This window comes from Muscardinus avellanarius, assembly GCF_963383645.1.
Source record: "Muscardinus avellanarius genome assembly, chromosome: 1".
Lineage (NCBI taxonomy): Eukaryota > Metazoa > Chordata > Mammalia > Rodentia > Gliridae > Muscardinus > Muscardinus avellanarius.
The window spans coordinates 183,377,007-183,404,775 of NC_137786.1; the positions used below are offsets into that span (position 1 = coordinate 183,377,007).

Here is a 27,769-nt window from a genome sequence, read left to right on the forward strand (position 1 = left end):
TTAGTACAATGTCAATCTGAGAAAGAATGGGTCATTCCAACAGTGTGTTCCTCTCACTCCCTGGGAAGTGCAGGAATATTCCTCATTTCTACACAGAATGTCACTTACTTTCACTAGACAGAAATTTACTGTTTAGCACATATCATCTTTTTGTTTAGTGGGAAACCCTTATACCCAAGGCTGAAGTCATAGGTTAAGAACATGGATTAGAATTGTATGGGTCCACAAAACCCATCCTAAGAGATAATCTTATTGCAGGAAAACATCTCTAACCATTTTATTGTCTTTTCTACTTTCTCATTTCCTTTCAGATTATATCTAGTATTAACCACACTTATCATGTTTGTTTCATGAAATTGAAGATGGACACAATTTTTTAAATTTCTATGTATGATACCTCAATAACTTCAACTTACAGAGATAATGACTTTTGAAAAAAATTGATTACTACTGAAAATGAATTTTTAGTAAATTATGCTCTATCAAAACTAATTTGTTTTGAATTATGAATTTAATTAAATTTGTTAAAGGCAACTAATAAACCTAAGATTCACTATTTGACATCTGAAAATCCACCCTGAAAATTTAATAAAATTTTTCACATGAGTTAATTATATATTAGTAGATATATTTCAGCTGCAAATGCTAAATTTTAAAAATTAGATCTGTGGGATATTCCTACTATATGACATCTGAAAAATTAATAGATATCATTAAGAAAATATTTTTCTACCAAGCTCTTTCTTCAGGGCCCCTTTAATCTCCTTGTTCCTGAGGCTGTAGATGAGGGGGTTCAACATGGGGATCACCACTGTGTAGAACACAGATACCACCTTGTTCTGGTCTGTGGAGTAGCTGGACTTGGGCATCACATAAATGAACGTGATGGTCCCATAGAACAAGGTGACCGCAGTGAGGTGGGAGGTGCAGGTGGAGAAGGCCTTGTGGCGCCCCTCGCTGGAGTGCATCTTCAGGATGGTGATGAGGATGTAGATGTAGGAGATGGCTATGACAAATACTGTAACCACAATGATGGATCCAGAAGTAAAAGATGGAACAACTATGGGGACACTGACATCAGAACAAGAGAGTTCCACCAAAGGAGTAAAATCACAGAAGAAATGATTGACTCGATTTGGTCCACAGAAGAGAAAAGAAAAAAAAGAAAAGATAAAAGAGAAAGCATTAAGGAAACCGCCTACATAAGCCATTACAAATAACCGGAGACAGACATGTGTGGACATTTTGGCTGAGTAGAGCAGTGGGCTGCAGATTGCCACAAAGCGATCATATGCCATGGCAGCCAGAAGGAAGCACTCAACTGTCCCAAAAAAAGCAGTTGAACCCAGCTGAATGGCACAGCCAAAGTAGGAGATTGTATTTCTCTCCACCAGGAAGTTCACAAGCATATTGGGTGTGACAGAGGATGAAAAACATATGTCTGCAAAAGCTAAATGGCTCAGGAAAAAGTACATGGGATGATGGAGCTGAGAAGAGACTCTGATAAGGATGATGATGCTGAGATTCCCCAGCACAGTCACTAGGTAGATGCATAGAATGATCACGAAGAGGATGACCCGAAGGACTGGATTGTGTGTTAAGCCCACTAAAACAAATTCTGTTACTGTGGTGTGGTTCCTGTCCACCTGGGAATTCATGAGACAAGGAAGCTGCCGAAAGACAAACCTTTGATGACAACATTACATGAAATAATTTATGTACATACGGTTTCAGTTTCATTAATACATTGGGGTTATTGTAAACAAACATCATGTAAGCAAAATGTGAGCTAATTATTGTTATTTACTCTAAAGTCTAAAAGTTTATGTATTTATGTGTAGTGAGCCTTTCTATATTTTAAACATTGTTTTAATAGAAACATTAAGAAACTTGCTTCAAGTAATACACATATACCAAATACATACATATATACCACATATATATATATATATATATATATTAAAATATACCTAACTGGATTTAAAGCTAAAGATTTTAAAATGTGAAACTTAAGAAAATAAAAAAGAATAGTAACTATGTCAGAAAAAATTAAATGTGTAAACATAGGAGTATTTAAGACTTGAGTAATTAATTATAATATTTATAAATATCTATAAAATGTTATTCATTTAATGCTTACTAAATTACTGGCATAGGATTAAACATTTTATTAAAGCTCTATTTTAAAATTTCATGAAATAATATTAAGAAATTTTATTACTTCTATTTTATAGATGAGGAAACTGAGCTTGAAAATGGTAGGTAACCTACCTAAGAGGATATAAAAAGTCAAATAATGAAGATTTGAACCCCTGGGCCGATTCAACTCAGTCTGTCCTTGCAGTAGCTATGCTTTAAATAAAATAATAGTTACAGTGAGTTAGATAACATGGTAATGAATATAAGCATACATGTTAATGGAGAGATACCATATCAGCTTTTCAACTTTCAAATAGCTAATATCTGAGTTGTGCTTTATTCATCACATAGTTTTCAATATCTATCAGTTAAACAAGACCATTTTTAAGATAACTTTTTAAAACAAGAAAAATATTTTTCCTGATAGAACAGTGAAAAGAGAGAAAGGAATTAAAATTGAAGTAATAAATAAAGTTACCCTCTTAGTATATTTAATAAATATTTTAATGTCTTCATTTAAATTAGTGCTTTATTAATCATTTGAAATATCAATCTAATCTCTATGCAGGCATTATGCAATTAATATCTATAACATATTATTAAAGTTTGCTTAATCAAATATTTTCTTATAAAGTCATATTTTCCCAATTTGAGTACCATAGAATGAACTAGTATTATTTTTAATAAACTATAGAATTAAATAGAGTTCCAGCCTAGAAGTTAAGATGCTTACTCAGAATCACCCAACTAGGGCCAGGTTCACTATTATCTCCCAAGAATTTTGGCTTTATATCCTTGTCTTTGTCCAAAGCATCTAGTGCCCCTAATGCCAAAGCATTCAACCAATAAATAATGTAAGCCTTTCTATAAGATATCCACTAGCAGTAAGTCCCCAGAGCATTTCAAAGCCACTATTTTTTTTTAGTATTATTGCAGAACACAAAATTTAGATATTGTTAAAGACGAGTAAACTGTTGGTTTTGTTTTATGGGAGCAAAAATGAGGAATCTTGGAAAACTGTATTATGCCTGTTTATTTACCGGCACATGGTTGTGGAAGATTAAGTTAATTCATCTACAGTTATTTGCTTGCCAAATGGTTGATTTTATCTACCTTGTTTCTCAACTACAGCTTGTGAATACAAACATAATTTTAAAGTGTTCTAAAACAGTACATAAAAATCGATAAACCAGGTTTATTCAAAAAGCCAAAATCTTACCTTTCAAAATTAGAATACATTTACCTTGCTTTAATAAAGTCATTGTTATTATTAGAGTCGCTAGGTTATATTTTATTGTTTGCCTCTAGGGACAAATCTCTGTAGATGCTAGAGATTCAAAGTGGATTAAAAATCACTGGGGATCATTATTCTATACTCCAGTGAATACTGAGCAGTTCATTTCACACAAACATAATACAAACATAACAATTCTTAAATGATTTTTTCTTTTTTTGTGGTACTGGGGATTGAACCCAAGGGAATTCTACCTTTGAGATTCACACCAGCTCTTTTTTTATTTATTTTTTAAAACAGGGTCTCACTAAGTTGCAGAAGGCCTCACTAAGTAGCTAAGTCTGGCCACAAATATGCAATCCTTCTGTCTCAGCCTCCCAAGTACTGGGATTACAAGTGTGCACCACCATGCCCAGTTTGATGGGTTTTTTTTTCTTTTTATTTAGGTATCGGTACACTTTCATTTAATAATTATTGAGAATATAATAAATTAATAACTAAATAATGGCTCTAAATTTACTTTGATATTCCAAGTTAAATAATACCAATTACATTTGCTTCTCTGTTTTTGTTTTGGTACTGGAGATTAAATCCAGGGGTATTTTACCTTCAAGCTCTACCACCAGCTTTTTTTATTTTTTATTTTGAAAGAGGATCTTGCTAAGTTGCTGAGGTTCTTGCTATCTTGCTGCGGCTGGTAGATCCTTTTGTCTGAGCCTCCTAAGTACGGGATTACAGGCACGCACCACTATGCCTGTTTTCAACATCTGTTCATTTTATGAGTATTTTATAGTGATACACATAAGACACTTTGAGGAATATGGGAATGGCATATAAAGTTGAATTTTAAGTAAAATAATTATTTACAAAATGCACATAATTTTATAGCCAAAGGCAAAAATTAAATACTTTTAAGTGTATGTAGAGAATTGTAGAGTTTTTGATGACTTCTAGATAAGATAGTCTCTCATACTACATACCACAAAGTGATAATACTGGTTAGTGTCTTGTATGATCAATAATGGTACATGGTGACCTTTAGCCTGAAGACTCAGTCTAATTCTCTTGTTAATTCTAATTTTAGAAAATCCTACTTCACTTCCTGATTTCCCCTTGATGGAAGAGGGTTACCAATAATAGTTCTAACCAACTTTCATTCAAAGTTTACTCTGCCAAACATCATGTTTAACTCATTGTACACAACATCTCACATAAATCCTCAGAATAATTTGGCAAGCTAAGTGCTACGGCTTGCTCAGTTCTGGGCACAATAAATCCAGGCACTGAGTCGGCTCGGGACCGAGATTCTTAGAAAGATAGGCAAAGGCTTCGGTTGTAGTTCTGCAGAGACTTCTCTACAGCGATTTTTCCCTTTTTATGAAATAAACTCCTTTAAGTTTCTGTTTACGGCGCTAAAAGTGGAGATTCCTCTCTGGGAAAAATCTGAAATGATTAACATAGACAATTGCCTCCTCTTGCATGCAACTGACCACTTTATTTTAGACACAAGATTTTTTATATTTCCCTATTTCCCAGTGATTCCCTAGTAGAAAAGTGTAAACACCAAAAAACAATAGTGAAATATACATGTAAATCACCAACCCTAAACAAGACAAAAGTAAGGCCTGTGACACCACAGGTTTTTGTGATTAAAACCAGTCCCATGACCCTGCAGGTGGGTCTTGTACTTTAAGTCAGCCCCTTTGGCCTTGCCTTGGCCTTGCAGCTGCAGAGGCTTTTAGTGGGCAAATTCCAGAAGAATAAAAGTCACACCCAAAATCACTTGAAGAATTCAGTTTTTAAGAGTTTTCTTTAACCCTTTTGGAACCTTTTATTCCTAGGTCATAGTCCAATGTCCTTCTCTATCTAGCAACCTCCTTTGAGCTGAATGGGGACAAAGTTGGAGATTCCAGTTTTCATACATGTAGTCAGCGTAGGGAAATCTGTGTCGTGTACATTTATGATGATTTAGAGGATTTTCATGAATGTCTGCCGGATTTTGTCTGCAATGCCATCTTCTGTCTGAACGCTTCACCCTATTAAACACTTAAAATATATTTTAGCAGACAGTGCCTAAAAAACAACATGAAGTTTTTATTATATCTGTCTTTTGTTTTGTCATAACCATTTTAACCAGGTGGTGTCGCCCTGTCTCCAGGCAGTGCTATTACTAGGTGCAAAGGTCAAGATTCCTCCTAGCCCTCGGCTCTATTGTAATGATTAGAATGAAGGTCAAAGGTAGGGAGGAACTTCGCATCCCCTCCCCTACCTAAATTCTTTCACAGCACCTAGATTACAACTTAGAGTAAGGCAGAGAAAGTCTGAGGGCTCAGACATTTTACTAGGAAATTTATCTTTCACGGACTCAACTTCTTCCACAGTCCTAATTCTTGGGATCCTGTTTTACATCATTGGAGCTTATTAGTATAGAATTCTTACCAAAAGAATAATAGCTTATATCTAAGAGCATGGAGTACTTTGGCCAGAGGCAACACTCCCTCAGGGCTCAGTCATGCGTGGGGGCAGGCAGACATCAAGGAAAGCGGGCGTGGCATTTCCTCCTTTTTTGTTTTGTAAAGAAAGAGCATAAGTTTCACATTGAGCTCTGATGACTGCAAAACCTATAATACTTAAAACTAGCATGGCAATGAGCTGACAATTGCACCTTTAGATTTTGTTTTCCACTCTTAATTTGACCCCAGGTGGGGGGAGTTGCCTCCTTTGTAGCTCTTGCCTGTGTAGGGGAAAGTTTTAACTGCTTAAATGTCAGCATCATTTTCCTCATTCTCCTTTGTTGTCTCCTCCTCTGCTGTCGCTCTCGCCTAGAAAGGCTTCATGAGCTGGTCTGGGATCCAGATGGGTGATTCTGCATCCTGTGGAAAAAACACATGCACATTCTTCTCCCCCAAGGTTATTGAGATCAGGCCTTTTCCAGGACCCACGGAGGTCTTTTTAAAGCAACTGTGGCTGTTTAGCCTAAGACATTTTTTCCCAATGCCTCTATATGGGAGTAAGATTTTGATCATTGGTGTTTAAATGACTTAATACAAATAAAGCATGATGTAAAGCTTGATGAGGCGAAAAATAATGATTTTTCTTTTGTCTTAACAATTGATTTTTAAATGTTTGATGAGTTCTTTCTATAAAGTATTCCTGCCATATGCTCTACTTAGTTTTTAGATTTAGGTACATTTAGTCACAGGTATAGACACATTTTGTTTACTTATCTTTACCCACTAACTTATCTCTTTTAATAACCAGCCAGTGGATTAGACCATCATTTTAACAAAATAAACCTTTAGAATGACATTATAATTTAAACATCTATTACCAGGAAGACAATATGATAAACCAAAATATGTTAATCTTTCAGTGACAATTTTGAAATTTCAAGTAAACTTAAACCTTTAGCAATTTAAACCACATGAACTAAGGTGTTTTCTTAGTTTTGTTTTTTACTCATTTAACATTTAACAAACTTTTCTTTTAAGAACAAAAGGCTGCTGGAGATTGAGCTTCCAGGATTGAGCCAGTATCAAGAATAAGCCTTTATATATAGGCCAAACAATAAAATCTTTGTCTCTGAGCCATCAGGCTAGAGTTATAATTTTGCTTTAAATATTGACCTTGGTCAGACAAAACTGACCCTTAGTCTAGTTAAGACCAAGTGTTAAAACACAAACATCTACACTTAGAAAAACTATCATATAACTTGTTATAACAGTTTAGACTAAAGATAAAAAATAAGCTGTATCAGTCCAATATTAAATTTCAATTATACAAAGGAATTTTAGTTTAAAGCCTCTATACCTTGTAGGATTATATTTCTGCATTTGAAGTTTCCATCTAAGTCAAACATAAATAGTCTTTTAGCAGATAGAAAATGGCCCAAAACTCTCTAAGGACACATGTGGACAATACATGCCCCAAATTCCAAAGTGGGTGTGTATCCTGTGTTGTTTGTATTGGTATTCACAGTTACATGAACATATGCCAATTTTCCAAATTCTGGTACATGAGTTACATCCCTCTGCCAAACCATTCAAGGCTTTAAGCCCCTTGGGTTGACTCCCATCTTCTGTATCTTATGAGTAAGTGGACATTGTTCACAGCCTTTAACAATTTGTCTAGCCTGTTCCCTAGTAATACAAATCATTCTTTTAAAAGCTAAAGCATTTTGATGATGCAATGTGTGGCTTCTTTATGCCTGTTCTATAACATTATTTATTGAAATTTCTCTTGTAAACAGATCAGCCATAGTGTTTCCACATGTTAATGGTCCAGGTAAATTAGAATGTCCAGCAATATGCGATATATAAAAAATTAATTTTTTCTCCCTTGAATGATTTTTTGTAATTGTTCCAATAATGTAATAAATTTTGAATGTCCAGACAATAGGGCTATTTCTATAGCAGGAAATATTGAAACCATATACTTTGAATCTGTATATAAATTAATCTTTTGCTCCCAATGGGTCAAAGCTAATATGACAGCATAAATTTCTGCTTGCTGAGCAGAAAATTCTGAACTATGATGAATTATAGGTGGGTGGTCTGGTGTATAGACCACAGACCTTCCATTAGAAGACCCATCAGTAAATATAGTAATAGCCTCACTTAAAGGTTCTACAGACACAATTTGTGGAAAATTAAATTGCACTTCTCTGGCAAATTTTATTAAAGGATGCTTTGGTAAATGGAATTTTACTTCTCCAATATAATTTAATAAAGCAATACCCCAATTATCATCATTCTGCAATAATGTTTCAAACTGTTGTTTGGTATATGGAATTACAATATTGTGCATTTCTATTCCAAATATTTCTTTTGATCTATTTCTGGCCTTAATAATTAATTTACTACACAACAAAACATAAGAAGCAACCATTTTTCCCATAATTTATTTGTTTGACCTTGGCTTCTTGCAATCTCTCTTCTACCAAGGTCAATGCCTGCAACATTTCTGGAGTTAATTTTCTTTCTGACTTAGGATTTGGGTCTTCATTGAGAGCTTCATATAAAGCATGCAAATCACCTGTGGTAATTTTCAAGTAAGGTCTAACCCAATTTATATTCCCTAACAATTTCTGCAAATCATTTAATGTTTTTATTTTATCCAATCTAATGTGCATCTTTTGAGACATTATATATTCATCATTTATTACTTTTCCTAAGTAATTTATAGGCCTATTTTGTTGTACTTTATCAGGTGCTATCTGTAGGCCATATTTAGTCAATTGTTGAAGCAAATGTTTAAGAATTTCTTCTACTATTTATTTTTTAGAATGAGCTAACAAAATATCATCCATATAATGAATTATATAAGCATTTGAAAATTTTCTTCTAGTTTCAACAATTGCCTTATCTAAAAATTTTTGGCACAAGGTTGGAAAATTTTTCATTCCTTGTGGCAGAATTTTTTACTGAAATTATTTTACAGGCTAAACATTATTTAAGAGAAGGAAGAATAGAAACAAATCTTCGACCAGCTTTGAGAAGATGCAATCTCTTAAATGATAATAATTTTCTAATTTTGTAGTATCACAGGTTGGGCAGATATGCCTAGCTGTAATGCACCCATGGGTCTAAGAGTCTTATTAACATTTCTTAGATAAATTAACATTTTCCATTATTTATTTATTATTATTTATTTATTTATTTACTGTTTAAGGAATTTTTATTAAAGCAAGAATTTTATAATCCAAATTATGTTATTAATTTTATTACTTAGAACAAAACTGATATTTTGAGCTATTTCACAGTAAAGAGTTACAAAATTAAAGAAAGAAATGCTTTAAATTTCTGTACTTTGCTTTAAATTCTTTTCTCCAGGGTCTATAAGACATTAATTTGTTTTTATATTTTACTATTTTTATGGGTTTTTGTTATTTTTGGTATTAGGTCAGATATGGGGAAGAATTAGCAATTAAGTGATATTTTTCTTTATCTCTATATTATTGGAAACATGTATCATGACAGAAATTACTTTTGTATAATCTTCATCAATTACACCATTATGCACAAGGAGGCCTTTTAAAAATATTGCTGCTACTACCAGAATTTAACCCTACAGTATTTTTTGGAATTAGGCCCACATTTTCAAGATTTATTTTATGAAGATTATTAATAACTAATAATTTGTTGAGAATGAGGAGCTGGTAAATCTATATCGGCACTCTCTTGCCTGGACACAGTACGTGTCATTATTTCTGACAAAGTTGCAGGAGTGGTCTTATTTTTGATGGCTATATTTTTTAAAAGATTTTTTAATTTTAAGCTACTATTCAGAAAAATGTCTCTCATTTGTTTGGGGCTGAAAGAACACCGCCTAATAATTTTTCTGATTTTTTTGTAATTTGCTTTCGTCCTTACCAAATTTAGATCACACTTATTTTTTATTCATGTATTTATTCAAATATTTCCCCTCTTTATAACTAGGGCTTATTCTAGGGAGTGGCTGTTTTTCTCCCTTCTGTCCATCTTCTTTTACTTGCATTTCTTTTTATTTTACTTTATTTTATATATTTTGGCTTCCCATAATTAAAACACTTTTGTTTATTCATGTTTTGTATCCTTTTTTATTTCAGTTGCATCTATCTGGGCATTATGTCTTACTGTTTCTATGTTCTGACATGGTTTCATTTAAATTTATGCTTTTCTCAATGAGCCAAATAGCCGCTTGACAATCTTTATTAATGTTATTGAAAACTCGTTGTCTAATTAACAGTTCTGACAATTTTGCATTCTTTTTTAGTTTTTTATTTTGTTTTGCTCTTTTTTATTTATTGTTGTTAATTTCTATTTTCATTCTGCTGTGATCTGAAAAGATGCATTAAATTATATAACATCTTTTGAATTTGCTGGTGCTTGATTTATGGCCCAGGATATGGTCTAATTTAGAAAAGGTTCAATGGCAGCTGAGAAGAGTGTGTACTTAGCTATTTTTGGCTGAAAATTCTGTACATTTCTATTAGGTGCTTTGGGTTTATAGGTTTTTAAGTCTGAAGAGTCTTTAATCAACTTTTGCCTTGAAGATTGATCTAGTGGCATGAATGGTGTGTTGAAGCCTCCCACTATTATTGTATTTGGGTCTATTTGAGTCCTAATGTCTAGAAGAGTTTGTTTTACAAATGTGGGTACACCCTCATTTGGGGTGTAAATGTTTACTATCTTCTTGCTGGATTGTTCCTTTCATTAATAAGAAGTGCCCTGCTTTATTTCTTCTATTGTGTTTTAGCTTAAAGTCTGTATTAGATATCAGTGTTGCTACTCTTGCTTGGTTTTGGTCTCCATTTACATGATATATCTTTTTCCATCCTTTCACCTTTAGCTTTGAATGTCTTTGGCTATGAGTTTCTTGCAAGCAGCATATTTTTGGATTATGTTTTATAATCCATATTGCCAGTATGTGTCTTTTAATTGAGGAGTTAAGCCCTTTGATATTCAGTGTTATTATTGAAACATAATTTTTTTTGTTTCCTGTCGTTCTGTTGATATAGTGTTATTTTTTTTCTTTTCTTAGTTGTCCACCTGATGGAGATCACCTATTCTCTGGTTATGGAATTTGGTTTTTTTTTTCTTTCTTATAATTTATTTATTTTTTTATTTTTTATTTTTGGTGGTACTGGGGTTCCTGGAAGCCCTTTACCTCCAGGCTACACTCCCAGACCTATTTTATATTTTTATTTAGAAACAGGGTCTCCTAAGCCAGCGCGCGCAGCTGGCTTCGAACCTGAGTGATCCTCCTGTCTCCTCCTCCCAAGCGCGGGGATTACAAGCGTGCGCCACCACACCCAGCCTCTCTTTCTTATAATTTATTTTTAAAATATTTTATCTAGTGCTGGCTTGGTAGTAATGAATATTTTAAGATTCTGCTTCTTTGGAACATTTTTATTTCTCTATCAATTTTGATAATATCTTTGCAGGATATATCAGTTTTGGTTGGAAGTTGTTTTTTTCCCAAGGTCTGGATTGCATCATACCACCCTCCTGGCATTTATTACTTGAATTGTAAAGTTTGGAGTGATTGTTATTGTTTTGTTCCAGAATGTCACCCATACTTTTGTTCTCACTGATTTTAAGATTCTTTAATTAGCCTCCATGTTAGTCATTTTGATTATGATATGGAGTAGGGAGATCCTTTTTTGATCTTGTCTTAATGGTGTTCTGCATGTTTCATGTGCATGAATGTCCAAGTCTTTTTCATATTTGGAAAATTCTCTGAAATTATTTCTCTGAAGAGATTATGCATACCCTTGGTCCATGCCTCTATTTCTTCTTCAATGTCTTTTATCCATAAGTTAGGACATTTCTTATTGTCTCATAATTGTTGAATGTTTAGGTTCTGTTGTTGTAATGTTTTCTGTATACTGCTGACTGTGCTTTCAGTTTTAAATAAACTGTCTTCTAACAGTGATATTCTATTTTCCATTTAAATTAATCTTCCAGAATTGTTTGCTATTGGTGTCTTCATTTCATTTATTGACTTCATTTTATTACAGGCCTCTTTCTAATTCTTAAGGTCTCAATTTTTTCTTTCATTTCCCATAAGGTTACTGTGAGACCTTTCATCATATTAAAGATGAGGATTTGGAATTCTTCTTGCATTTCTTGTGAGTCAGTATTGGTAATCTCCCTTGTTGCTCAGTTGTGGAAGTTCATTGTTTCCTCATTGTTCCTCATTCTCATATTTTCAGAGTTCTTGGGTTTGTGTTTCTGATGTCTTTTCATCTTATTCCTCTTTGTGTGTGAGTCCTATACTTATTTGATATTCCTTAATAATAATGTTTATGCTTAGGGTAAATATTCACATCTACCAATTTGACTCAAATACTCAAACTTTTGAGTTTTCCCCCATAGTTCTTCTAACTAGATATAGTTCTTAGTGCAAGTAAGTAGTAGTCTCTGATTAGTTGCAGATCACTGTGCTGTCCTGGCCCAAACTCTGCAGAAAATTTTCAGGGCCTGCAGCCTAGGGTTGAGACTTAATGGACTCAAGAGGCCACTGCTGCTCTGCTGATTGTGAGCCCATGATACTGCAGAGTGCTGACCTCTAGCCTCTGTGATCAGTGCACTTGGGCTCAGCAAATCCAGCAATTGCTATGTTCCAACTTACAGTCTGGCCCACTGAGCTTTGATGGCCCCTGGGACACCACTCTAGATCTACTTGTTATGATCACATGAAGTACTTTCAGTCACTAGCTTACATGCATGTCAGGTACAAATTCTGCTGGTGGAGGGAGTATTGAATTTCCAGCTTTTGGCTGTGATCAAGTGGTACCCTGACCTCTTGGTGCAGTCTGGCCAATATGGTGCCTTTGTCACACTTTACAACCATGGCTCAAGGTCTGGCAAGAAGAGAGTTCCAAGTCAGGGTTTTAAGGGGCTCAGTTTCTTAGCTCCAGGGACATCACCCCTGACTTGGGCAGCCACTCCTGGGGGCCCTTGCTGGCCCCTGGTGCTGGTGCTTTGTTGCTCCCAGACACAATGAGGCATGAGTTCACTGCTTTTATAACCTGCAACTCAGTAGGCTGCGCCGTTTCTTCCTGGTACCACTAGTCAACATACCATGGTGATCCCTACAGTTTCTACCTCATCTTCACAAACTAGGCTGTGGTTCCCTCTGTCTCAATGGACTCTTTACTAATTCAAGTTTTCACTATGTCTGATAGTGAACCCCCAAAGTCTCAGGCCTCCCTGTGAGTCTATTTTCTTTCCATGTAAACTCATGTGGTAGGACACAGCAAGCTTTACTCTCAAGAAGTTAACTTATGTTGATGGGAGCTGCTCCAGATTACTGCCAGATGAGATAAGTTTATGTGCCACCAAGGTGTCCAGCTAAGTTGTCTATTCTGTTGGGTCCCTGCCTGCCATGTGTAGGGAAGAATGCCAGCTGCCTTCACTGATGGTTTGTAGTTTTCAGCCTCACAGCAATCCATAGTTTCTTCCTGGGTGTCTCTGAAATACAAAGTGCCAGCAGCTGCCAACTTCTCAGGTGCAGCCTGTCCCTGGTTGGATTGCCACAAGTCTTCAGGCTCTGTTTCCAGGGAAGATCCCACAGAGCACTTGATAGGTCTCTGCTCTTTATGCTGGTTCTTGTTCTGCCACTTTTCCACTTTTATTTTTGTTGTTCTTGACTTTTCTAAACTGCTTTTCTTTTCTTATGGAGAAGCAGTCTTCCTAGTGATTGAGTTGTAGATCTTGGCACACTAAAATTCTGCTGTCTCACTCAAAGTCACCATCTTGAATTCCCTGTTGTTGAGAGCCTCTCTGGATCTCTGGACATGCAGTGAGCTCAGCTGCCACTGCTGCAGGTCGGGTGTGGGCAGAAGGAGATGACCATTTACAATTCTGATGATCTGCAGCCACTTACTTCATTTCAAGTTGTTGGATTTTTTTCTGGGGGTCTCTGGCAGTTCTATCATAGTGAGGTAAGCTTGAGGCATGCCAGCACCCACAGCCAGAGGTGTTAGAAGTGGGAAGAATACTTTCTGTTCTATTTCTGCCTTCTAGTTTTGTTTCTGTCACCTTTCAATTCTCAGTGTTCTTTTCAAATTAATTCTGGTTTCTTTCTCTTGTCAAGATGCTGTTTTCACAGCAATAGAGATTGAGTGTCAGCATAAATGTTTCATGCTGCTTCCCTCAGTTGCCATCTTCCAGGAAGTTCCACCTATTGACATTTTGTGACATGTTCTCCTCAAGCAGAGCCTTAGTAATTTCTAGGCAAGTGATCTAGTGAAGAAAGAATCTTAGGAAAACCTTTAAGGAAGAGAAAGAAGCAGTACAAAGCTTTAGGATACTCTAGATAAATATTTAGGATCGGCTGAAATGCAGCTTCAGTTCCAGATCACAAGAACACTGGAAAATGAGTGGCACCAAATGCAGTTCAGCGTTGGACAGCAGGACATTTTGTTATTGTTGCTGTATCTTTCAGCTGGTAGCTATGGGCCACCCTGAGTGTCAGGACACACACTTCTAGATTTTCCAATCAATGACATTCCTTTCAACCAAGAGAGAGTCTCAAAAGAGCATGGCTATGAATGTTAGCAGTCAGTTCTTGGAGAAGCTTGAGGATGTATTCACTTCCCCAGTAATATAGTCAGGCATTTTTTTTCTACCTCTGAACTACACCCCAGCCTATTTGTTATTCTTTATTTTTTTTTTTTGTTGTTGTTCTTTGTTTTTTGGTGGTACTGAGGGTGGAAATCAGGGGCTTTTCTGCCTCTGGGCTATACTCCCAGACCTATTTTATACTTTATTTGGAAACAGGGTCTCACTAAGTTTCTGAGAGCCTTACTATGTAGCTGAGGTTGGCTTTGAATCTGTGCAATCTTCCTGTCTCAGCCTCCCAAGTACTGGGATTACAAGTGTGTACCACGACACCTGGCCTTTTGCCCCAATAATATAAATTTAAGAAAAGTCCTAAAATGTCTAGCTAGCTTCTTAAGTCCTAATTTGTTACTACATATAACTATCTAGGATCTAATATCACATCATTTGGCATGTTCTGGTAGCTAATAGGTACCAAAAAATGCCTCATTCAAAATAAGTACCCCTCCTATAGGCTTCCTTTTTAATAACTTCACTTTCTGCCTCTGTTTTTTATATTATTCAAGCACAAGGCTTAATGGGTCTAATGTCATTTTTTCTGAGCCTTGAATGATGGACGTACTTTTGTGTAGATAAAATCAGAAAAAAAGGCTTTATCGACAAAAAGAACAGAAAATATAAAAAGGTAAACAATAATTAAAGATTGTAAATTGCTTGGTTTGTCTGAAGCATCAAGATTATGAAACAGATATTGGAGAATAAATTTGGTAGGGTATTATGTAGAATATTCTATGTAAAAGTGGTGAATGCTTTGAGGAGCAAGCTGATGAGAAAGATAAGTAGGAGCTAGTTGTATTTATTAAAGATGGCAGTATAGCAACTGGGTATTTGCATGAAAGTGAATGTTCTTTTTCAGCAGAATTGCCCATATGAGAAAGCAAGCACAGAGATGATACTATGTGTTCATTTTCTTTATAGTCTACCTTCTGGACAATAGGGTCCCATGATATTCTATTCCTTTGTCCAGTGAATAGGGTAAAAGAAACCTGAGAGGTTTAGTAGAGTTTCAGAATTATAAAATAAATAATATTATCAGGAAGCAAAATATGCCTTTGAGAATTATCTATATTTTAAAATATATTTTACTAAGCTGTATTCCAATAATTTTATTGTTTTCCAGAAGACTATGAATTAACATCATTGAAGAGTCCCCATGGTATATGAAAGTTAAAAATCATTTTAATGGGCATTACATTGGATAATGCAGAAGCAAGACTCCTTATATCTAATGCAGGACTCTCAAGATAATGGTCCCCCATGGCCCCAGGACTCTAATTAAAATTTTTATGGTCCTAAGCTCATGTGTAAGAAATGAATATTTCACTGCCTTTTGTGTTATAAGAGACAATTCACAAGGGACTCATCATGGACATTCAAAGAGAAAGTGTGCCTTAAATCTTATTCCTGCATTAAGAGATATGTAATATCACAGGGAGAAGTGCAGAACTGAGGCAGAAGGCTAATTTCTTCCTACAACTTAATTACCTCATAATTTTAGGAGAGTGGAAGGTGGTTTTCCTTCTTTAGAAGGTGGGAATTTTAGATTTCTTTTACTCTCTACAGTGGACATAATTTTTTATTTTGATAATGACTAGTAAGTATTCAAACCCTGTCAAAATTCATTAAAGAATCTATGGTCATAGATAAGCTGGAACTTATTAATGCTGCCAATTCTTTATTCTTGAAGCCTGAAGATCTGAAACTTAAAAGAATGCTGAGCTCAAGGAAAAATCAGGTATACAATAAGGGTAAGTTTGGGACAAAGCATACAGAAGGGTTGACATCAGTGCCTGCCTGAGTTGTTGGGAAGAATTGAAATAATGTCACACTAACATTATCTTCTATCATGGCCTATATTTTAATAGCAAGAAGAAATTAGAATTTATCAGTGACATATATGAAAACTATTGTAAATGTCAAAGATTCTCGACTGAAAGCACTGAGAAAGATTGTCAAGCTGTGCTACCCTGATGTCAAGGAGAAACTGGCCAAAAATTTGTGGTAGAAATGGGAATGTGGAGGTAGGGGCACTCTACTACTGAGCTATAGTCCCAATCTTTTAAATTATTTACTTTTAAATAAAGTCATACTAAGATGCTGGGGGTGGTTTTGAACCTGTGATCCTTCTGTCTCAGCCTTCCAAGTACTTGGATTATAGGCCTGCACCACTGGACCTAGCTGGGGATGTACTATTATGATGATCTTCTAGCAAAGGACCACTTATAGGTTGAGTATCAATTGATACTTCAGTAAATAGGGATAGTCTGTGCAGTGTAAAACTAATAGTTGCTTTCTCCTAGGCCCTATGCAACTGCTGTTGGAATTTTTAAAAATTTTTATTTGGTTTTATTGATATTTAATTGAAGATAAAATCAGTTAAGCAAGCATTTATAAAACAGCTATTTTTTCATTCATACTATATTGCTAGATGACATAATTCTTAGTTTAGAGAGCCACCAATTTTCTTCAGTACATTTCCAAATAAATTAAGGCCAAAAAAGGCCAGTGCAATAACACTCATGGATGGCTTTCTGGAGAATATGGAATTTTAATTTTTTTCCTATGACCATTGAACTAACTTTAATCAAAAACCTCATTTACTCAGCATGGGATAAAATTTGAGCAATGAAAAAATTCACACAAGTCTCTGCCTAGTTGGTATAGGAGTAAGGGTTGTAAAAAATAATATATATCTCTTTTGATATATAACCATGTGTGTGTGTGTGTGTGTGTGTGTGTGTGTGTGTGTGTGTGTGTGTGTATTTAGTGATATGTATAAATGCTATGTTAGACTAAGAAGAAATGACTAATTTAGCCAAGGAGCCTTCCAAAAGGAAATAATATTTGAATTGTTATCTTCAAAAAACCTATGTTTTTAATAGTCAGAAAATGGCAAAAGGGGCATTGCAAGCTAGAGACAATGACACATGCAAGTAGAGGAACACAGAAAACAATTGCTCTATTTGGGAAACAGTGCAATGTTCCTTCTATGTGGGTGGTTGGTGGAAATAAATGAAGGTGGGTAGGCAAATAAGAGTTTGAGCTCATGCTAAGGTACTTGTACTTGGGGGTACAATGAGACAAGCAAATTGTTGTCCATACTCTCAATGCATTTCTCTAGATATGCTGAGCAGGTGCCTTACCCCTGGAGTACTTTGGAAAAAACAAGTACCTCTCTGGCCATATTTTCCTTATTGCAAGCAAGAGCATTTCTCTTCTTCCTTCCTTCCTTCCTTCCTTCCTTCCTTCCTTCCTTCCTTCCTTCCTTCCTTCCTTTCTCTCTCTCTCTCTCTCTCTCTCTCTCTCTCTCTCTCTCTCTCTCTCTCTCTCTTTTCTCTTTGTGTGTGGTACTGGTGAATGAACTTAGAGGCAATCTGCCACTGAACTTTTGCCCCAGCCTTCCCCCTTTTTGCACCATTGAGGATGGAACCCAGGGGCATTCTACCTCCAAGCTACACCCCCCCATCTTATTTTTACTCTTTATTTTGAAACAGGGTCTCACTGAGTTGCAAAGGGCCTCACAAAGTAGTAGCTGAGGATGTTCTTGAACCATGATCCTCCCAATCCTCCCCATCCTCCCTTCTAAGCCTCTCAAATTCTGGGAATACAATTCTGTGCCACCACACCTGGCTTCCCCAGCCCTTTTAAAACTTTTTTTCAAATAGTTTCAAATAGTTTTTTTTCAAATAGTTTTTTTCAAATAGTTTTTTCAAATAGTTTTTTTTTCTAAATTGTTTAGAGTCTCACTAAGTTGCTGAAGCTAGTTTTGAATCTGCTATCCTCCTGTTTCAGCCTCCAAAGTACTAGAATTACAGGTGTGCAACACCATGCCAAATGACATTAAAATTCTGGAACTGGTGAAAACATGATTAGGAGAAGAAATATCATATCACATTCACCCTGATAGATACAGAGCAATAACAGCAGAGGGGATTAAAAAATTCAACATTTCATAAAACAGAAAACTATAATTCTGGAATTGACTTAGAAGATGTGGAAGGAGTATAAAAACAGAGCACTCATAACTAAATAACTCAAGTAAATTGGAGGACATTCTGGCATTGGAGATGTGCTAGGGTAAATTTGGGTCTTTTTTCATAGAAGCTATTATTGGAGAGTGCAAAATAAGTGATACTTGAAGCAATAAAATAAAAAAAAATATTTCTGTTAAAGGTGAACAGACCGAGAAATATTTAGAGGAAAGAGTTTATGTGGAGTGGTCTCCAAAATAAGTAGGGGTGTTTTGGCTAAAGATTGTTTGATCCTAGTTTCCTCACTTTATGTTCTTGGTATTAGCCATGCACTATGCTTTCAATGTCCTCCCCCCTAATTTTACACGTTGTTCACCTATTGTCATCCTGTTCTCCATTTAAGTAAGCCACTTCCTCAGAGGGGTTCCCTGACTACATTAAGGACAGAAATTCAGACAATAATCACACATCACAGAGATACTATGTGTCTGGTTCTATGTTGTTTTTCCTATGCTTAGATTAGCCTGGCATATCATTGGGATTTAGAAAAATTCTCACAAAGACTTGTGAAAATTATATGAGCCAGATCTGATGCACCCTAGAACATTGTCTAGTACCTTTAAAATATTAAGTAAGTGCTGGTTTACTACCCTGACTCCTCTTGTATTCTTTGCTTAAACTACAGTACAAATATAAACCATCAACTTTTAAAAAACAGTAATTGCTTTATCTTTTGTTTTTCATCATCTTTTATCTTTACAAATCCTTTAAATTAATGGATGGCCAGTGTTTCTATTTCTTTCTCTCTGCCCTTCATTTTCTTTTTTCTTCTTCTTTATGGTACTGGGGATGGAACCTAGGGGTATTTTACCTCTGAGCTACACCCCCAACCCTATTTTTTTATTCTTTATTTTTAAACAGGGTCTGATGAAGTTGCAGAGGTCTTCACTAAGTAGCTGAGGCTGTCTGTGAACTGCGATCCTCCTGTCTCAGCATCTCAAATACTGAGATTACAAGTGTGCACCACCATGCCTGGCTTCAGCCCTTCAGTTTTTACTGCTGCTTTTCCCACGCTCTCATCTTTAGCAATAACCAAAACCTAAGATAAAATTTTATGAAGAATCATTATATCACTTCTCTGCTCTCAGCTCCTTTATGGGTTGTATGTTTAATGAACAATCAAAATAGAAATACAACTTCCAAAATGGACGTGAGGAAGTGGATTCTTTCATATCTGTACAGAAAAGCAAGTCACTCAAGTATACCAGGTAGAAAATGTCCTGCAGGTTTTGCTAAAAACTCAAAAGTTGATCCGAACATGATAACCAAAATTTGACATTCTGGCATGAGACAGTGTCTTAAAAATCATATTATATATATATATTCATGTTAGTCCATTATATTATTATATACATTTGGGAGAGGACTTCAATGAGATATTTTTTAAAATTTAAACTTTATTGACATGTATTGAGAAATTTTATTGACATAATAAAAAGAATGATTAATTTTTATATCTCAAGCTTCATTTATTACCAGAGATAGGAACCCAGAAATAACAATATGCTAAATTAACTTATTTTGTCTAGTCATTGTTACAATATAGCATCCTTGGAGCCCTATATTGTGGAGAATACAGATAATGATAGAATTAAATAGAAAGAAATGGATAAATTATTTTAGAAATTTTCACCAATCTCTCCAGAATTTTTAAATGTTACTAATTTTAAATAATTTATACAATTGAATTATATTACTGATTCTACCAACAGTTTTCTGGGAACTCCTGAGGGCAGTGTATTATAAGACTATTTAAAAATTAAGAAATATGGCATATCAAAACCCACTGTGTAAGATTTATTCATATTTTGCCTCTTCTTTACAGATTCAAGATGGAAAAAAGAAATAAAAAATGTTTTCTGTGAGTAGAATCTGAGAACACATCTGGGCCCACCCTATGGCATTTATACTCATTCTCCTACTAGACTCATGATCCTTGTTTTTCAGACTCCTGACCCTGAGTTTTGCAGTTTTGCAAGATGCATTTAAATTCTCTCTCTCTCTCTCTCTCTCTCTCTCTCTCTCTCTCTCTCTCTCTCTCTCTCTCTCTCTCTCTCTCATTCTCTGAAAAATGCCTGCCATTTATCCAGGGTCTCGGAAATAAAGTCCAAGTGATGTGAGTGCCTAAAGTTGTCTTGAAATCCTGACCACAAGCACTTTTAGATTATTGGTAAAAGGTAGCTATGTCTGCTTGGAAGATGAGTAATCACACTGCAGTGAGCACATTCCTTTTGTGGGGATTTTCCAGTTTTCCAGAACTGCAGCATCTCCTCTTTGTGGTGATTTTCTGCTCCCACATAACCATCATACTTGCAAATGTGTGTATCATGGTGGCCATCAAACTCAGTCACAACCTCCACACCCCCATGTACTTTTTTCTCTTTGGCCTGTCCTTGTCAGAAACTTGTACCACTATGGTAACCATCCCTCGCATGTTAGCAGATTTGCTTTTGGAGAGAAAGACCATTTCTCTTCCTGAGTGTGCCACGCAGATGTTTTTCTTCTTTGGTCTGTCATCCAACAACTGTTTCATCATGGCCGCCATGTCCTATGACCGCTACACAGCCATCCACAACCCACTGCATTACCACGCACTTATGACAAGGAAGGTCTGCTTTCAGCTCATGATGGCCTCCTGGGTGGTTGGGTTCCTGGTTTCTCTGTGCATCACCATCATGATATTCAACTTGTCTTTTTGTGACTCCAACAATATCCAGCACTTTTTCTGTGACATTGCACCTGTGGTTCACCTTGCTTGTGACTACAGTCTCCAGGATGCCGTGATTATTTTTGTGCTCTCTGCCTTTGTGCTGGTGGGCAGCTTTATCTTAATTATGATTTCCTATGCATTCATTGTGTCCCTAGTTGTGAGGATGCCCTCTGCAAAGGGGAGGCATAAGGCCTTCTCGACCTGCTCCTCCCACCTCACAGTCGTGTCCATACACTATGGCTTTGCTTGCTTTGTCTATCTGAGACCCAAGAACAGTGACTCCTTCCGTGAAGACATGCTGATGGCTGTGATCTACACTGTGCTGACACCTCTGCTTAACCCCATTGTTTACAGTCTAAGAAACAAGGAAATGCAGATAGCCCTAAGGAAAGTACTAGGCAGTATAATGAAATCTTTTCCTCAGTGGACAAACAAAAAACCCCTGAATGTTTAAAAGAAACATTTTTGAGTATTGTAAATGAAAAATTGGAGTACCTCCAAGAAAAAAAAATATTACATTGTATAGAAATCAAGTAAAGTATTGTCTAGTTTTCTGATATATCCTGGTATCTTTATTTTTCTAATATGAGTAGGATGCAGTTTTAAAATATTTTTATTTTTATTTTGCTACTGGGGACTAAACTCAGGATTGCTCTACCTCTGAGATATACCTGCAGCCCATTTTATTTTAAAATAGAATTTTGCTAAGTTGTTGAGAGTCTTTCTAAGTTTCCCAGGCTGGCCTTGAACCTGTAATCCTCCTGTCTCACACTACCAAGTAATAAGAATGCTGGTTTGTGCTGCTATGCACAGCTTAAAATATTTTCAAATCTTATGTGTGCATATACATTTAATAAACATGTTAGAGTGTTTGGAATACTGTATTTTCATAATAGTAGTTGTTTGGGGGGATTATACTAAAGAGAAATGATAAGAAAGAAAGAAAAATAAAGCAGGGAAGACAGTAAGAAGAAAAGGAATAAAAAGAGATAAAGAGAGAGGGAGGAAGGAGTGACAAAGGAAGTAAAGGAAGGACAGAAGGAAAGAAAGGAAAATAAGAAATAGAAAAAAACCATTTCAATAAAATAATAATTTTAAAAGAATGAAAAAGTTTATTCTGTTTTTCCACAAATTACATAACTTTCTTCTTTATGGAGGGGTAAAATTTCATTGTGTGTATTGTATTGTAATCCATTCTTGTGTTGATGGACACTGAGGCTGGTTTTATAATTTGACTATTGTTAACTGTGCTGCTATAAACATTGATATGTGTGTATTGTTTTAATATTCTGACTTCAATTTCTCTGAAGTTATCTAGGATTTATATAGCTGGGTCATATGATAGTTCCATTCCTAATCTTCTGAGAAACCTCCACAGTGATCTCCATAGAAGCTGTCCTAAGCTGCAGTGCCATCAATAGTGCTTAAGAGTTCTTATTTCCCAATATCCTCACCATTATTTATTATTATTTATGTTGTAGATGGTTGACATTCTAACTGGAATTGAATGGAACTTGAAAATACTATAATAAGTAAAATTAGTCAGTCTGAGAGAGAAAAGTATATTTTCTCTCATATTTGGGAGCGAGATAGAAATTGGGAAATAAAAGAGACCTCAGATAGAAGAAGAGAGATTTTAGTAAAGCAATTGAGAAGATCTGGTGGGACTGGAGAGAAAGGAGGATAAAAACATAAAGTAATAGTTTAAATAATGTTATGTATGTATATAAAATTACCAATGCTAATGTATGTATGGGGAAGGGGACAGAGAGGGGTAGAATTCAAAAGAAAGCACCCAAATGTTGGGTGCATGTGTATTTTTATCATATAGTGAGATATTGGTATATCTCACAAATATGTATAGGTATATACAAAGATATATATACAAATATCTCACTATATGATAGAAACCCTATATATATGATATAGTGATATATCATTCCCTATATGATAGGAATACACTATATGCATTCTATACCTCACTATAATGTATAATTACAGTTTACCAATAACAATATATAAAAAGGAGAATGTAAAAATGCAACAAATTAGAAGTTAGAATGAGGATATGATCATAATAAAAAGAAAATTAAAAGTAACATAAGAGAATACTTTTTTCAACTTCACTAAGGTAAATTTGAAAGTTAGAATGAAATTGATGGATTTCTGAAAAGATAAAACTGGCAAAAAATGCAAAGGACATTTTTGTTTTGTTAATTCTTTGTATTGTTTTTTATTTGCTATTTTATTTATTTCTGTTCTGATTTTAATGATTTCCTGCCTTCTGCTGGCTTTGAAATTAGACTGTTACTAGTTTTCTAGGTCCTTGAGATGTGTCATTAGGTTGTTTATTTGGCAAATTTTTGTTCTTATGTAGGCACTCAATGCTATAAACTTTCCTCTTAACATCACCTTCAAAGTATCTCAGATTTTGGTATGTTGTATCTCTATTTTCATTTAATTACAAAATTTTTCCCTTTACTTTGATCTGATCCATTCTTTTTGTGTGTGTGTGGTACTGGGGATGGAACCCTTCTACCTCTGGGCTACACTCTCAGACCTATTTTTATATTTTATTTGGAAATAGGGTCTCTTAAGCCAGCAAGGCTGGCTTCGAACCTGGGCAATCCTCCTGTCTCTTCCTCCCAAGCACAGGGATTACAAGCATGCACCACCAAGCCCAGCCTGATCCACTCCTCTTTTATAAGTGTATCATTCAATCTTCATGTATTTATATAATTTCTTTTAGTCTTCCTGTTGTTGATTTCTACTTTCATTTCATTGTGATCTGAAAAGATGCAGGGAATTATATTACATCTTTTGAATGTGCTGGTGCTTACTTTCTGGCCCAGGATGTGGTCTATTTTGGAGAAGGTTCTATAGGCAGCTGAGAATAATGTGTACTCAGGTGGTTGCTGAGTACACATATTCTGTTTATGTATATTAGATGCATTTGATTTATATATATTTTTTAAGTCTGAAGAGTCTTTACTCAACTTTTGCCTTGAAGATGGATCTAGTGGCATGAGTGGTGTGTTGGAATCTGTGTTATTGTATAGTCATTGTATCAGGTCGATTTGAGACCTGATGCCCTGAAGAGTTTGTTTTAAAATGTGAGTGCATCCACATTTGGGGCATATATGTTTAGTATTTATATCTTCTTGCTGGATTGTTCCATTTATTAATAAGAAGTACCCTGGTTTGTCTCTTCTGATGTGTTTTAGCTTAAAGTCTGTATTAGATATCAGCATTGCTACCCCTGCCTGCTTGTTTTGGTCTCCATTGGCATTGTATATTTTTTCAATACTTTCACCTTTAATCTATAAATATTTTTGGCTGTAAGGTAAGTTTCTTGGAAGCAGAATATAGTTGGATTATGTTATTTAATCTACATTGAAAGTCTGTCTTATAATTGGTGGATTAAATTTTTTGACATTCGGTGTTCTTATTGAGATATGATTTTTGTTCCTGTCAGATTGTGTTCTATATTCTATTTAATGTAGTGTTATTTCTTCTTTGCTTAGTTTTCCCACTGATGGAATTTATTATTACTGGTTCTGAATTTTTTTTTCATCTTTATGATTTATTTTTTAAAGTATTTGCTCTAGTAAAAATGAATTTTTAAAAATTCTGCTTATCTTGGAACATTTTTATTTCTCCATCAATTTTAAATAATAATCTTGCTGGATAAAGCAGTCTTTTTGGAAGTTGTTTTCTTCCAGGGTGTGGATTACATCATACTAGTTCCTCTTGGCATTCATGACTTGGGTTATGAAGTCTGGAGTGATTTTTATTATTATATTTATTTGTATTATTATTATTTTCTCCTGAATGTCATCCTTTCTTTCATTCTCACTACTTTTAAGATTCTTTCCTTACCCTCTATGTTAGTCATTTTGATTATTATGTGGCATAGGAAGGTCTTTTTTTTTATCTTGCCTTAATGGTATTCTGTATATCTCCTGTACATGGATATCCAAATCTCTTTCCAAATATTCTGAAATTATTTCTCTGAAGAGGTTATGGATACCCATGGTCCATGCCTCTATTCTTCTGCAATGTCTTTTATTCATAATTTAGGACATTTTTTATTGTCCCATAATTGTTTAATGTTCAGGTTCTGTTTTTGTAATGTCTTCTGTATACTGTTGGCTGTGCTTTCAGTTTTGAATGAACTGTCTTTTTTCTTTTTGTTGGTACTGGGTGGGAACCCAGGGGATTTCTACCTCTGGGCTATACTCCCAGTATATATACTTCTATTCTATATTTTATTTAGAAACAGGGTCTCAATAAGTAGCTGAGACTGGCTTCAAACCTGTGCGATCCTCCTGTCTCAGCCTCCCAAGCACAGGGATTACAAGTGTGTGTTCCACCTCGCCTGGATGAATGAACTGTCCTTAAACAGTGATATTCTATTTTTCATTTTATCTAATATTCAAGAGTCTTTTTATATTGCTATCTTCATTTCATTTATTGACTCCTTCATTTTATTTCAGCCTCCCAAATGCTGGGATTACAAGTGTGCGCCACCACGCCAGGCTCAAAGTAATTTTGATTTGCATGTCTCTGATTGCTAATGATGTTGAGCATTTTTTTCATATATTTATTGGCCATTTGAATTTATTTTTTGTGAAGTTCTATTTAGTTCATTTGCCCATTTTTTATTGGATTATTTGTTTTCATAATGCTGAGTTTCTTGAGTTCTCTGTATATTATAAATATTAGTCTTCTATTGGGGGAGTATTTGGCAAAATTTTTCTATCATTCTGTCAGCTCTCTGTTGAGGTTGTTGATAGTTTCCTTTGCTGTACAGAAGCTCTTAACTTTAATGCAATTCCATGTATTGATTCACCTTTTAGTTTCTTGTGCCTTTGAATCTTGTTGAGAAAGTTTTTACCTGTGCCTATGTGTTATAGTGTTGGACCTATGCCCTCTTCAAGGAGCATCAAGGTCTCTGGTCTAATTCCCAAATCTTTGTCAATTTTGAATTGACTCTTGTGCAGGGTGAGAAAGTGGAATTTATTTCCATTTTTCTGAATATGGTTAACCACTTTTGCCAACAACATTTGTTGAAGAGTTTATCTTTTTCCAGTGTATTTTTTTTGCCTTTTTGTTAAAAAAAATAAATTGGCTATAAGTATGGAATTGTTTCTGAGCCTTCTATTCTGTTTCACTGGTCTATAAATATGTTTTTGTGCCAGTACCATGCTATTTTTATTACTCTGACTTTGTAGTATACTTTAAGTGAGGTATTGTAATTCTTCTTGCATAGTTTTTGTTGCTGAAAACTACTTTGACTATTATGAGTATTTTCTTGTTTCAAATAAATTTAAAAACTGATTGTTCCATGTCTGTGAGGAATAACCTTGGCATTACAGTGAATCGGTAGAACATTTTTTGGAAGTATGGCTATTCTTATGATATTTATGCTGCCTAATCATGAACATAAGAAATCTTTCAATCTTCAAAGGACTGTTTTGATTTTTTTCTTTGTTTAATAATTGTATTTTTAGGATTCTTTTATCTTCCTGGTTAAGTTTATTCCTAAGTATTTTGTGTGAGAGGGTGGGATATCCTGAGTGGAAGTGTTTTCTGAATTTCTTTTTCAGTGGATTATGGTTGGTGTATAGAAAAGCTTCTGATTTTTTAAAGAATGATTTTGTATCTAGACACTTTACTGAGTTTGTTGATCAGTTCTATAGGCCTTTTAGTTGAGTTTTTGGGTCTTTTAAGTACCTTGTCATCTGCAAATAGTGAAAGTTTTAGGGGTTTTTTTCTATTTGTCTTCCTTTCATTTCCTTTTCCTACCTTATTGCTCTGGCTAGAGTCTCAAGAACTATATTGAAAAAAAGTGGTGATAATTGACATCCTTGTTTTGTTTCTGTTTTTAGGGGGAATTCTCAAAGTTTTTCCCCATTTAATATAATGTTGGCTGTGGCCCCTAGATTGCCTTTATGATGTTGAGGTATGTTCCTTCTATTCTGATTCTCTGCAGTGTTTTGAGCATAAATGGATGTTGGATTTTGTCAAATGCTTTTTTAGTGTCTATAGAAATGATCATATGTTGAAACAGCCTTGCATTCTTGCGATGAACCCTACTTGGTCATTGTGTATAATTTTCTTGATGTAGTTTTGAATGCATGTTGTTGGTATTTTGCTTAGCAGTTTTTTCTTGAGCTCTTTACTTGGTTTGGGTATTATTGTGACGTTAGCTTCATAGAATGTATTTGAGTGAATTTTGTTTCTTTCTATTTCATGAAATAGATTAAGGAGTATTGAGATTAGCTCTACTATAAAGGTTTTATAAAATTTACTAGGGAAACCATCTGGCCCTAGGCTTTTCTTTTTTTTTTTTTATTATTGGTGCATTGTAATCATACATCACATTGGAATACAAGACTTGAGAGGATATACAAGCACGCATTATCCAATTAGCCCTCATCCACTCCCCATCACATTCTCTCCCCCTCCCTCGATCCCATGCTTGTTTGGTGATTAACTTTGATACCTATGTTTACGTACCTCCTGAGTTTTAAAGAGGCTCCAT

General features: G+C 35.1%; 3 protein-coding genes across 3 annotated transcripts in view; 2 read left to right on the forward strand and 1 right to left on the reverse strand.

Moving 5' to 3' along the window:
• The window catches only part of LOC308261983 (olfactory receptor 5P4), a gene marked incomplete at both ends in the record, with an annotated part of 97,639 nt that overhangs the window by 19,183 nt on the left and 50,687 nt on the right, over nt 1–27,769 (forward strand). The window lies entirely within an intron of this gene.
• Nucleotides 714–1,658, reverse strand: LOC308261980 (olfactory receptor 5P76-like; the record flags this gene model as incomplete). Its single annotated transcript, XM_080694189.1, has 1 exon — nt 714–1,658. The coding sequence occupies one exon, from the start codon at nt 1,656–1,658 to the stop codon at nt 714–716; it is 945 nt and encodes a 314-aa protein (XP_080550315.1).
• LOC308272398 (olfactory receptor 10T2-like) lies at nt 20,711–21,676 on the forward strand (the record flags this gene model as incomplete). Its single annotated transcript, XM_080709189.1, has 1 exon — nt 20,711–21,676. The coding sequence occupies one exon, from the start codon at nt 20,711–20,713 to the stop codon at nt 21,674–21,676; it is 966 nt and encodes a 321-aa protein (XP_080565315.1).